At 41.9% G+C, this 13188-nt stretch overlaps 2 protein-coding genes across 3 annotated transcripts in view; one reads left to right on the forward strand and one right to left on the reverse strand.

Moving 5' to 3' along the window:
- Positions 1-3360: 3360 nt before the first annotated feature.
- On the reverse strand, positions 3361-4263 carry Chchd3 (Coiled-coil-helix-coiled-coil-helix domain containing 3). Its single transcript, XM_037428822.2, has 2 exons — positions 4149-4263; positions 3361-3955 (listed from the first exon to the last, which is right to left on the reverse strand). The coding sequence occupies exon 2, from the start codon at positions 3951-3953 to the stop codon at positions 3462-3464; it is 492 nt and encodes a 163-aa protein (XP_037284719.2). The 5' UTR covers positions 3954-3955; positions 4149-4263; the 3' UTR covers positions 3361-3461.
- A 2133-nt stretch (positions 4264-6396) lies between these two features.
- The window catches only part of tho2 (THO complex subunit 2-like protein), a 101860-nt gene continuing 95068 nt past the window's right edge, over positions 6397-13188 (forward strand). For both annotated transcript variants that reach the window (XM_075882173.1, XM_037428836.2), the window contains exons 1-7: positions 6397-6520; positions 7084-7154; positions 7981-8072; positions 8162-8213; positions 8305-8378; positions 11643-11761; positions 12154-12287. In XM_075882173.1, the coding sequence (XP_075738288.1) occupies positions 6456-6520; positions 7084-7154; positions 7981-8072; positions 8162-8213; positions 8305-8378; positions 11643-11761; positions 12154-12287 (607 nt within the window). In that variant the 5' untranslated portion in view covers positions 6397-6455. The remainder of the gene's footprint in view (positions 6521-7083; positions 7155-7980; positions 8073-8161; positions 8214-8304; positions 8379-11642; positions 11762-12153; positions 12288-13188) is intronic.

Genomic DNA, 13188 nt, shown 5'->3' on the forward strand with positions numbered 1-13188 from the left:
TGGTGTTCGTGCTTTTGGCCTTTGGTCACGAAAGTAAACGCGCTGCTTTTGTGCCTGCGTCCCTGTGCCTTTGTGACAATATTACATAGCTTTGGTTACTTGTTACAGATGCGTTTGAATATGAGAAAACCAGGAAAGATTTTCAGCGATTAAAAGCAGTTGACATATTGAACAAAACATACAGTGTTCATTGACTGCAAGGCAACCGTAGATTCTTGCACCACTGGAGAGAGATGGATTATTAATGTCTAATAGCTGTAAGATTGATTAAGTTTAATGTTGCAAATCCACAGAAACTTACCATCATTGTATAGCACAATTTATCAACTCAGCGTCTCTAAAGTTCAGCATGGCACAAAAAGTGCTGGTAGTCATGGAATTAGAGTACAGTATTGAAGTTATTCAGCCCTACATTTGTCGCATGTCAATAAGATAATGATTTCTTTAGATATTTTTCATCATTATCCATTGACTGAACTGTAGATTCAATACATGAGCCAGATACATTTGTGCACTTTCTAATGCACAATGTTGGTTTGTATGGGCAATGGGTACTTTATCACAACTGTAAAAAAAAACTTCCTTTGTTCCTGCAAGATTCATTTGTGGCTGCTGCTTTGATGTAGCTCTTGAAATATGATTGGTCTCACTCTGAGGCTATACACAAACAAAAAGCTATAATTTCACTTTCTATCATGCTTAGCAGCACCATTTGAACAGAATAGTCAGAAAAAGAGCAAAAAAAAAACATTCCACTTAAACAAACAAAAACCTATAACTGCATGTTGTCAAATCTGAGAAACTCCCTGCTATTTTAACACTCACACATGTATGCACTCACACAGTGTGGTGAAGCAAACTGTCTCTCGAATTGAAGAAATGCTTATGTATGTTATAGCGATAACAGTAAAAGCTTGTTAATTTGAACTTGGAGCCCTTTTCTTTTTCATTGCTCCTCGTAGACGTCGGCCCACAGTGATTAAAGTGTGTTGCAAAACTAAACCCAACCAAATTTACTAAATATGCAGAACACCGAAACATCAGCATTTGTTGGCAGATGACAACTTGGACGCTGCCGTGAAGCTCTTGGGTAAGCTGCAAAAGATGTCAATGCAATCATGACGAAAGAAGTACAAGTGAATGCAAATTACTTATCACTTTTAATTTTAATTTTGTTAACTTTGCATGCGAATAACAGTGTTTCGGAGTGCACTAGTGTCTTATATCCCCACATTGGGGCTCATTGGTGACATGAATGCATGCAATGCGTGCTCGTTTCTGGCGTATGACTAATCCAATATTTCTGTTAGCTGTTGAAGCTCCAGGAACTTAGTTTACAAAATCATCTGTCACAAGCGTGTAGTAGCGTATCATTCGTGAGATTGTGTCTTGAGGTGGCTTCTTCGAGTATTGCCCATGCAGTATGATGTTATGTCCGTTTATTCTAGCGCACATCTGCTAATTGTGAACAAATTTGTAGTTGCCATCGAGCTTGAATTAGCAATGAGTTTTTACTGTATTTTTCAGTGTTCTTTGGGTATTTATGTAATGTGCCTATCCAATCAATCACTCTAAAAATTAGAATTTTTGAGAAGGCTTTTGTAAAAGATAACTCTGGATGGTACAGGTTGGAGATGAGTGAGCTCGAAGGCACACTGCAGACCATTAATTTACTCGCTGCATTGAGAACCTCAGGCATGACAATGCTTATGTTTCATTTCGATGCCTACTTGCCTAAAAATATAGGCATAATGCATGTGTCTTTGGTATTACACCGGGCCTAAATGTACAATCAAACAAATGAAAGCTGATTGGTAATGTAGAGCGACCAAGGTGAACCTTGGAACTAATTCACGAGCGTGTGCCACCAAGGACAACGTAATCCAGCAGTGATCCAGCAAGTAGCTCGTAGGTGCCTCGCGAAACAGTATGCAGTGCAAAGAAGCTTAGTCGGGCAGGGCTGTGACCCATTGTGCAAAAAGTTGTGCCTTTCAGTTAGCTCTTGTCTGAGTAAGGGCTCCAATGAGGGACATTATTACATAGCAAATAGGCTATGTTCATGGGGCTGATTAACAAAAATCCTTTTACAAATTCATTGAAAGAACGACATAACGATTGCTTTGGATGGAAATGAAAGAATTTCAGAGAACCTGATAAATGCAATACCAAATATTGCATGACAGTTCCTTAGCACTTAAGGAAACCTATATTACAGTTTTTCTGTGTGCTCAGCCAGTCATAGAATCTCATTTGGTGGAGACTGAAGGCTTGAAATTTACCCAGGTTTTGCGTTTTCAGTCGCGACCCTGCCTAAAAGCTGAGATATCAGCAGACATAATGGAGGGTTTTTAATAAAAAGAAACTTGAGCACCTAATTTTTTAACTGCAACAGTGGTGCTGCCAAACTGCAGCCTCTTTATTGATTTGCACAGTTATAGTAGAAGACTACATCATGCTCCTTCTCAACACATGCATTAGATCGTAAATTCGAGACCGTAGCATGTTAAAAGATATTAATCAGCTTGAAATGATTCAGCATAAGGGTACCATGTATTGTTCATAAATATACAATATCAGATTTTCAAAGTGGACTCATAAACAAGAAATTTTATCTGCATTCTATAAGAAAAATTTATCCCATGAAATTTCATAATGTAAGTGCTTGTCACATGAAAGTAACTGTTCTTCCTCGCCACCATCTTGAATCAGAACAAGCAGGTTGCACTAGAGCCCATTTGTTCCAATGAATTTTTGAAAAAAAGTAAAAGATCTAAAATATTTTTTTGTCAGTGAACGACACACACAGTAATTAACTTCCAGATTCAGTAATACTGATGCAAAATTTTGTTCAGTCTCCAGATTATTACACCATGCTCTGAAAGAAATATTTTCTGAAAAACTTGAGGTTCCTTTTCTTGATGATGTGCGATTTGATTAATTATTGACGAGTGTGTAATTAATTACTAAGCAGTTATCATAGCTTTTTCAATGACTGATAGGCTGCATTTGCAGTATACTTTTGTCTAATATTTGGCGATTGTGAATACCAAGTTATCATTGTATTTATTAACATGTACTACCCTTTCTGCTCGGGTGAAGTTGGCCTGCTGTATTTTTTAAATAAATGAATAAAGAAGAAATGGCCTTAGCTTCAGTAAGAAGGCTTCTTATTGTAACTTCGTCATTTACTTCCAGGGAAGCACTATGGGCTTTGCAATTTTGACATCTCAGCTACTCTTGGACACACACCAACACAATTTGTTTGGTGTACTGCTACTTGGTCTACATGTTCATACTAGTGGCTCAATACACAATCGCACTCAGTGGCCCGTATTCCATATGCCAGCTCATAAACAAGAGAACGGTTATCATGTTAGCTTTATTATTCTAACAGGCGAATCAATTCATATAAGCAGGATTCAACGTCACCCAGATGACATCAGACGCGCCTAACTTGCATCTTACTGAGCTACAATGTCTTTCCTCGCCTCGTGAACACACTTTGTGAACGCATCGACGAGCTTAGAACAATTTAATGGCGCACGCTGGTTCTTCGCATAACAATCCATTACTTTCTGCTGGTGCCCCTCGCACACGGGTGTGCATTTATGTTGCGTGTATCGCTCCTCCACTTGCGTAACGGCACCGGCGAATTTATCGGTCGCCAGCTTGTACAACTCTTTGTTCTGGCGCTCCACCTCCTTCAAACGTTCTCGCCAGACGTCGTCCACTTTCTTCAGCTCGTCGTGGTTCAACTTTCGGCCCTGGAGGCTGTCTCCCGCGGCGGCCCGCATTTCGTACGGCGCACCGGCAGCAGTCTGGCGGGCCACTGTGGATGAAATCGCGTCGCTTTCTCCCTTCAGCCTCTTCACGACGGAGTCCGATATCTTTATGACATCTGGGGAGTTCTCGTTAACGATTGTAACTCTCCTGGTGCTTCCAGACGAGCCCATAACTGGAAAGAAAGCGAAAGCAAAGCACGGTTTTACACCGGCCGCAAGACAACGGGAAAAGGTGACGTATTGGCGTTGAGTAGCTAGCCTGTACAGCTCTTTTTCCGAATATGATTCTGCTGAATTTTCCGATATCGTCTCTCGCTAGAAACGTCGAGGTTACGGCAAAACAATTAGTATAACAATCGCAAATACCTTGTTGAGGCTCTGCCGCTCTTGTTGAACCTCCAGCAGAAAAACAACGTTGCGATGACAGCGCTTACGCTGGAGACATCCGCAACTATTCGAACCAATAGTTCCACTCAATACTGTGTTATTGCAATAATTTATTTGCCTAATTTATTAGAACGTAAATTTGCAAATTATTATTGTGTTTACTCTAATGAATATTTCGTGCAAATTTTTGTTTGTTGTGAGTAATAAATCGCCGGTAGGGGCCGTTTAAAGCGTCAGCAGTTTCCAATTATGCTGATGAAGACATGGGTCCGAAGTCTAAGCAGACTTTGAGAGAGGCAGTGAGCAAAACAATAATTGATAGTGAAGTCCCCGATGGGTGGAAACTTAGCAGGATGAGCATGATCTATAATGGAAAGGGGGACAAAGCTGACATAAACAACTACCGTCTACAGGCTGGCGATGCAGATTATAAAGGAAAGGCTGCAGGCATAGATATAGTATGAGGGGGTGCTGAGGAACTGCAGAATGGGTTTCGGAAACACAGGAGGTTGGAAGACAGTCTGTTCTCACTGACGCAGTGCATCGAAATAGCAGAAAAGGAAATCAGGCCCCTGTGGCTACCATTTTTGGATATCATGGGAGTGTATGGCAGCGTGGTTCAAGAGGACTTGTGGGGAATACTGGACACACTAGGTGTGGAAGTTGGAGTCACTAATATTTTAAAGAATATCTATAAAAGTAACAAGGTATTTATAAAGTGAGAAAAACAGGAGGTATCCACGACCACAGAGGTAAAACGGGGGCTTAGGCAGGGGTGTCCTTTGTCACCCTTGTTATTCGATGTACCCACAAGGATTAGAGGCCAAATTAGAGGGAAGTGGACTTGGCTTCAACCTCTCTTTCGTCAAACAAGGAAAACTCATTGAACAGGCACTACCAGCATCGATGTACGCAGAAGATATAGTGCCAATGGCCGACAACAAGGAAGATTTGCAGGGATTGATGGACATCTGTGGTAATGAGGGAGATAGGTTAGGTTTCAGATTCAGTAAGCAAAAATCAGCAGTCATGGTTTTTAATGATAATGAAGGTTGGGAGCTTAGGATACAGGAAGTCCCGCTAGAGATAACAGATAAACACAAATATCTGGGCGTATGGATAAGCAATGGGACCGAGTACCTAAGGGAACACGAAATATACGTGACGACTAAAGGTAGCAGGAATGCAGCAGTGATGAAAAATAGGGCACTGTGGAATTACAATAGGTATTATGTGAGAGGAATATGGAAAGGGGTCATGGTTTTTGGGCTGACGTTCGGCCATGCGGTCTTGTGCATGAGATCAGAAGTTCAAGCGAGATTAGAAATTAAGCAATGCTGAATAGGTAGGCTTGCTTTAGGAGCTCACGGGAATACACTAAATGAGGGAGTACAAGGTGATATGGGATGGACATCATTTGAGGGCAGGGAAGCTAGCAGCAACATAAAATTTGAGAAGCGATTGAGAGAAATGGGGGAGGAGCATTGGGCTCGGAAGGTTTTCAGCTACTTGTACGTGAAGAATGTTGATACAAAATGGAGGAAGCGAACCAGAAAATTGACGGGTAAATACTTAGAAAACAGCAGGGGACCAAAAAGAACTATCGGTTAAGAAGAAGATGAAAGAAATGGAGACCGAAATGTGAAGAATTGGTATGATTAAGAAGTCCGCACTAGAGATCTTTTGAACTGTTAAGCAGGAAATTGCCAAGGAAAGAATCTATGATGATACTCGGGGTAGTTTGAGACCAGGACGATGGTATTGCGAACCAAGACATATCGGGCCAAATACGAAAGGGTAGCATGACGATACTAGCCCAAGCTGCCACACTACGAAGGGGTAGCCACGGTATGCAGTGCATGTGGAGAGGAGGGGGAAACTGCCGAATACTTGATAATGTTCTGTAAAGGGCTTCACCCTATAGTTCAGGATGATGGCACAGAGTTTTTCAAAGCACTGTGGTTTAGGGACAGGGAGGGCAAAATAAACTTTAAGCGGGTAGACTTAACCAGTAGAAGATTATCTGATTGGTGGCTAAAGTCAATGCACGAGTGAAAATTAAATCTTTAACTTCAAAGTAACACTACTCAACTTCACTATTTAAAGAAAAAAAAAAGATAAGTCTAGTGATAAGTTAACGAAGTATTACGGCTAGGTAGCGTTAGCCGCCACCCCATCTTGAAGGGTAGAGCCACATTTATTCATCTATCTAGAAGGTACAGCCACAGAACACCTACCGTACAACCACATCAATCCATCTATCCATCCAACGTTTGTCGGCTCGTAATGGCGAGCCGGGTTGTGTCCGTGGACGCGTGTAAAAGTTGGGAAAGATCAGGAAAACTTGAGTTGTAAGTATTTGCAGAAACGAACCACACACTTCGCAACATATTGAAGTTCTACATGTACGAAAATATAGGGCTATCAAATTGAAATTGCGGAAATAATCACATTGGCTAGGCCTATCTTGCGTGGACGCAATTTTATAGACTCGAAAAAAAGTGTTGCTTTGAAGCGAAGTAATAAAAAGTGTTGTGGATTGCTGTTGATAGCGCGTAGAGTCTGTGGTCTGTGATTTCTAACATTTCAAGCACGGGCGAGCTAACCAAATTGCATGAGAATCGTCCGTGAGCAACGCTGGCGCGATTGTGTAGCAATAGCGCGCAGTCGACGCGTGTAGTACTGCGATTACGTGGTTTGTTATCGTGTTACTTTGCTCATTAGATAAGGCATAATGCGTACGGTTGTGATTATCGCGGCGCAAGCTGATGGACAAGGAGTTTGCGCGAATTATCTAAATTTAACTAGTGGACTGTGATAACTGCTGAAATTAATCAGACGCTGGCTATCAAATAGCAGAATTGTGACATTCGCCTTAATGCTTCTTCTCCCCCCCTCCCCCCCTTTCAACTAGCATCAAGCAATGTCGCTCAGCAGCAGCCCATATGCAGACGTCGAGGTTGCCTGCAGACAGAGGCGGGAAGGGTAAGTGGGCATGTCAGTTTCGCATAGCCCGTAAATTTTAGTGGTACTTGGCCTGTGTGCCCTGGTAGATTCTCTGCTCCTATGTTTTTATCTTGTTATATTCGCTGCATTACCTGTGACATATGTGCTTTAAATATACCTGAATTTCTTGTCTTGTTTTGCACTAATGCTGTCCTGCGTCTGTGCATATGATTGTATTACCAAAGTCTCGTCATCTATGACCATGTACTATCAGTGTAGTACAGAGACAAAAGAAAGTATCCTGCCGACTTATTATACTGATACTTGTACTCAAGGTTAGTTTCACTCTGCCAGGGCTGTAGCATGTTCAATCAGTATTTGTTGATATCGGCAGTCAACTGAGCACTTTTGCAAAATACAGTTTTGTGGATAGCATGTCGACTTGTCAAAGTAAATGAAGATTCACATGGTGTCTTCAAGGTGTCATGAAAATATATTGTTATTGCTACTAATAAAGAGTTGATGATCGACTTGCTTGTGTTTTTATTTGCCTAAGGTATAATCATGCACGGTTTTCGTATTCCGTTGTTGTACTTTAAAACAATCCAAAAAGGGCATGATTTGTACATGGGGCAATGCATGCTTTGTATAAGGGATTCCTGCACTTCTGAATCATCCGTATAGTCACGGCCAGGCAGAACACCTTTAAGTCTTGAAATAAAAAGAGAATGCTTGGTTTAGACTGGTTTTCTATTGAAACACCGATGTTTTCATAAACTGAAAGGGCATCAACATCGCCACCACAAATAAATGTGGTAAGTGTTGCACAGCGAAAGACTGCATTGGTGAAAACTTGCTGTTTCAGACCTGCAGTTGCTGTTACATGACCTGTGCTGGCACGTGGTGGAAGATCGCCTCAAGGTGGACCAAGCCCTGGCGGCTCTAGCCGAGGTTACCGTAAGTGGTATTGTCGTGTGGTGGGCGGCTTTTGAGCCGTGCAGATTTGCCCCATGCCTGCTCTGCGCTGGGGCACTTTGTTTGCTTAGGCGTTGCATCCAGAGATCTCCTCCATGCTGGCGGACCTGGTCTTCCTACTGGGTATGTGCCTGGCGGCTTGCCCCCTCCTTTCCTTCTTAAGGCATTGTTAGTGAGGACGTGCATAGACACACCCTGCTTGCCACCTTTTCAGACTTGGAGACACTGTCGACGGAGAACCGGGACCAGAGAGACAGATTCCATTGGCTTCTTGCTGGCTGTGCCAAGGTGAGTTGTCTTCAGGGGCAAGTGCATGGGGCAGTCTTCAAAGGAAGTTCAGCAGTCCAGCTCTTGTACTTCTAATAACGGTTACCAAATAAATCACCAATATCTCCTTGCTAGCTGCATCTCTAATTGGGTCAAAGGATAGTCGGTTACTCCGCTTGGAGCCTAAATATTCTTGAGACACAATAACTTAATGTTAGCAGCTTTGTTTGCCCACTTTCTAGCTGCAAGCAGTAGCACTTCTTATTTTGTCGATATTGTCATGCTGATATTTTATTGTGGTAAGCCAATTTAGGTTGGCCTGCATATGTAGTCTAGGGATGGGCAAATTTATTGTTCAAAGCAAATAGGAATTTTGTCAAGTAATTTGAAGTTTAATAATTCAAATAGATCTCATATTAAAAGGAAAAATGACTGTTTTTGTCGTGACCTTAATAAATTGCTAAAATGTTTAATAACTGGAACTAGGTATGTGCAGATGTCACTTTTTTTTTTTCCAATTAGAAGCAAATTTGAACATAATCATACCTCAATATTATTAACTCGGACATAACAAAATATTGGTTATAATGGAGTAAATGAGGAATACCCTTGCAATAGATACAGTGCCAGGAATATGCTTCTATAACAAATTTTTAGATATAAAGAATCTATTTTTATGTAATATGCAAATTCATTTTGATGAGATTCGAGTGTACAGGCAGGATTGAAATTGTATAGGGTACAAGTTTTACACTCTAAAATATATTATATATAAGCCATCATAAGTCACTTTCTAGCTTTAAAAAGTCGATAACCAAGGGGCTGTTAATACATACATTTAACATTTAAGTGTGGCTTCGTGGAAATATGGATTTCCCAGGGAGTTGGGTTCACGGCATAGCAGCTCCAGGCTGCAGTGAAGCCACCCATGAGGTGTGTCGCATGCAGTCAAATATACGCTTTTTAAAGCCAATAGTCTTTCTTGGGGACCTTCGATGCAAAAACTTTGGTCTGTCTGTTCATTTGTCTGTTTCTCCACCCATAACGGTACCGGGCACTTTAAACGGCACCAGGGGTTTTCCCAAACGGCCGACCCCATCCGCAGCGCCCACCAATGTTGCTCAAAGATTCAGCGTTCATACTTGTGTGATTGTCACTTAAATAGCAATTATCGCGCATATCTGAAGCATCATAACAACACGTATATATTTTGTATGTGCTTCTTTTACTACAAAAGGCATACATAAGTTATGCTAAGGACCGTAGCGTCTATCATGTGGTGCTGGTCATGCAACGCTTGCATGAAAAGGGAAGTGTTTTCAACGCTTTGCTGAGACGACACGGTGATTGATTGATATGTGGGGTTTAACGTCCCAAAACCACCATATGATTACGAGACGTCGTAGTGGAGGGCTCCGGAAATTTCGACCACCTGGGGTTCTTTGCACCCAAATCTGAGCACACGGGCCTACAACATTTCCGCCTTCATTGGAAATTCAGCCGCCACAACCGGGATTCGAACCCGCGACCTGCGGATCAGCAGCCGAGTACCTTAGCCACTAGACCACGGTGGTGGCACCTACCCGTCGCCTTGCGCTCTACACCTCATCATCTCTGAGATGGGCGCACGCCTGAGAGCCGCGTGTTTCGTTTTCCGAGATAACTGCCCGATGGCGCTCATGTCTCACGTGTGACGTGACTTGGTGCACTCGTTCCCCTCCGCTGCACGCACGAGGCTCTCTAACGCAGCACTTACAGAATGCCATTCACCAATTTTCTTCCGCAGGACACCAAATAAACATTTTGTTCAATCTCTCCAGATGCAAGACTATCGCCTTTAGACGACATTTGCAGATTAACATGTGGATACAGGGCCAATTTTTTATTTTGAGTACTTCAAAACGGAATAATTTTAATTTGTGTCCAAGTGAATTTGAATATTCAGATATGCAGGATAATGTTTGTTATTTGCAGTGATTGAATATTCGCCCATCCCTACTGCACCATATGTTCTAGTACAAGGTGGAAGCCATCTGTGGCCTTCTCTGATAATGCATTGTTGAGCTGTTATTCTTTGAAATGGCACACAAGGTCTGGAATTTTTTTAAATTGCTAGAACAGCTTATGAAGAGTTCTCCTTTAGTAAGGAGAAAGTTTAATGGGCATAAATAGTCCATTTCGTCAAGGCAGTGAGGCTGCAATGGTGTGTTTATTGACCAGCAGCAGCTGTGTGCCAAAAGTTCATTGCATGTAATTGTATGAGTGCCATTGCCTGTGAAGTTTCTACAAGGCTAGAGTGTTTGCAAGGTGGTGTGAAATTGAAATGATATTCTTCCATAAGTTATTCTGCATGGATTAAATGTCTGCTTTGATGATAAAACAGTTGACTATTATCACTTGAAGTTGTGTAGGGAAGATACTTCAAACTTTGTGAAAGGTATTGTTAAATCTACTGACTATATACACCTTTTTAAATGAAGGCTCATAAAACAGTTTTGAAGAGGGAATCCCATATTTGCTGTCACAAAGGACTAAAGGAACATAGTGCATTACAGAACATACGTTGCAGCTTTTAAATGAAACGTGGCTTTCAGAGCTGCACTTGATCAAGGTACTGTAATTACTGCACTGATGGCACAGTAATCCCTCCTTATAACAAGATTGCTTAGTTAAATTGAAGTTATAGTAGCCACAGTACTGACTTGTGCAGCATGCATGCGGACGTGTTGCTGCTTGGAACAGTCGATTAAGACAAAATGCTGGGCAGAAAGGGCACCTTACCATATGGTAGTAGTGCCTTAAATTCACCTGTAAGGTTGTGACATCCTTGCAGCGAGAAAGAAAAGGCGTTGCACGTTATATTTACAAGGTATGAATAGCTGCAGCAACAGATGAGGCAGCTTTTCAAAGGCTCAGCAGAGTTTCATAGTTGTCATGTTGCCTTAGAGGGCTGGAATTTGGGTTGTACGTTAAATGGCCTTGTAACTTTTTCTTTTTTTCCCCAGTGACATTGTTACAGTAGGGTTTATTCCACTTTTATGTGCTGCTTCAAAATGCAGTGTAGTCGTTTAAAGCAGCCTGAATTCAATCAGGGAGAAACTGAAACATAGTTGTAGTGCTGAGTGGTCCTTTTCATCCCTTGGATTTTTTTGGATGATCTATCACCAGCAGTGCCACTAGATTGGAGTGCTATATTGTGTTGCATCTTTTCTTTATAGAATATTTAATTATCTGCAGTAAGAGCTTGGACATTTACAATAAGCTTTTCTTTTTTTTGATGTACAGGTGATTCCTGATGCCCTGCTGAAAGAACGGATAGAGATCGAGTCCTTGGGAGATGCGGGAATTGTCAGGAACAGCCGAACGACTGGCACTAAGTTTGTCAAGATCAAGACACGGTTGTTGTAAGCATGTCCTTTTATTTTATGTAACTGTTCAGCAATTGTGATATGTGCTAAGCTGAGCAGAGTAAAGTACAGTGCGTACATATTATGTAGTCAAAAAGAACATTTCCACCTTGGTGCTTGTCTCGTGCATCACATGGAACTCTTCTGTAGTGCTGCTCTCAAATTGCATTAACCTCGTGTGTCGGTCATACTGTAAATCTCAGCCTTTTCGCGTCATATAAAACCTTGCTTGTGTGGCATGGTTTAGTTACGCATGGAGCATGTCCTTGCTGATGCCTAAATATTGAGAGTTGATCTAAAGTGGTACACATAGCATTTAACAGCCTTGTTCTAGAGACGTCTGCAGCCCAACTTGCATGAGTTATTGGAGTTCTTGCCTTGTCTTGCAGTTACAAGCAGAACAAGTACAACCTATTTCGAGAAGAAAGTGAAGGCTATGCAAAGCTAGCCACCGAGCTGAGCCAAGAGATCACCTCCAAGATCAGCCCAGACTACATGATTGAAGTCATGAGGTCTCTAATAGGTAAGTGCGCATATCGTACGCTGATTTAGTCCTTGCTGACTGAATAAAAAGGTAGCATAACAAGCAAAGGTCATAAAACAATTAAGAAGCACACTTATTTTCTTTGATTGTTTGAAAATGTAGAAATTGTGGTAATCTAGTTGCGGGTACCGTATGATTCGAAGTTTGAAATGCCACTAGGAGAGTCAAGGATCACCTTGTTTACAGCAGGTCTAAAGCCTAGAATAATGCGTTTTTCTATCTAGGATATTGTGCAAGCCAGATTGTCTATTTGTTGGAGGCAGTTCTAGCTATATTGTATATATATGACAAACTGAAATGGGGTGTTTACAAGCAGTAATAGACTCGGTGAACGAGATTCATTTAGTGCAAGGGCTAACTAGACGCAAGCCGTTGATCACAAAGCGTCTTGTTCTTCTTTTCTCCACTCGGGCAACGAGAGAGCCATCCTGGAGACCTAAGGGCAAGTGTACACAGAAGAGTCATGGTATCGTTTTACCCGAGAGATGTGTACAATTTCATGTCCATGACGACGCTTCTCCAGAGATGCGCCGAGCGCCTCTACGATGTAGTTGACAAGTGATGTTTGGTGCACAACTCTATAGAAACCGTGGTACCTTGAAGAAAGCTTTTGGGAGAGATGCGGAGGAGTTGAAGGGATCCATAGCCACACCAGGGAGTTAGGAGCAAAGCTCGTAGGTGTGGTTGATGCGTCGCGACTATATTTTTGGCGCGTCTGATCTTGTGGTCTGAAAGCACGTGCAAGCTTCAGACATTCTTTAGCATGTGCGGCTGCTCGTGAGACAGTTGGCTACTCCGAAGGGTCAGGCCGATAAAGAATTGTGCCCATTGTTGATGATGGCTTGTATCCATAAGGAAGAAACGCAAAAATCCAGTGGTG

The sequence above is a fragment of the Rhipicephalus microplus genome, chromosome 2 (genome assembly GCF_043290135.1).
Source record: "Rhipicephalus microplus isolate Deutch F79 chromosome 2, USDA_Rmic, whole genome shotgun sequence".
NCBI classification, from domain to species: Eukaryota; Metazoa; Arthropoda; class Arachnida; order Ixodida; family Ixodidae; genus Rhipicephalus; species Rhipicephalus microplus.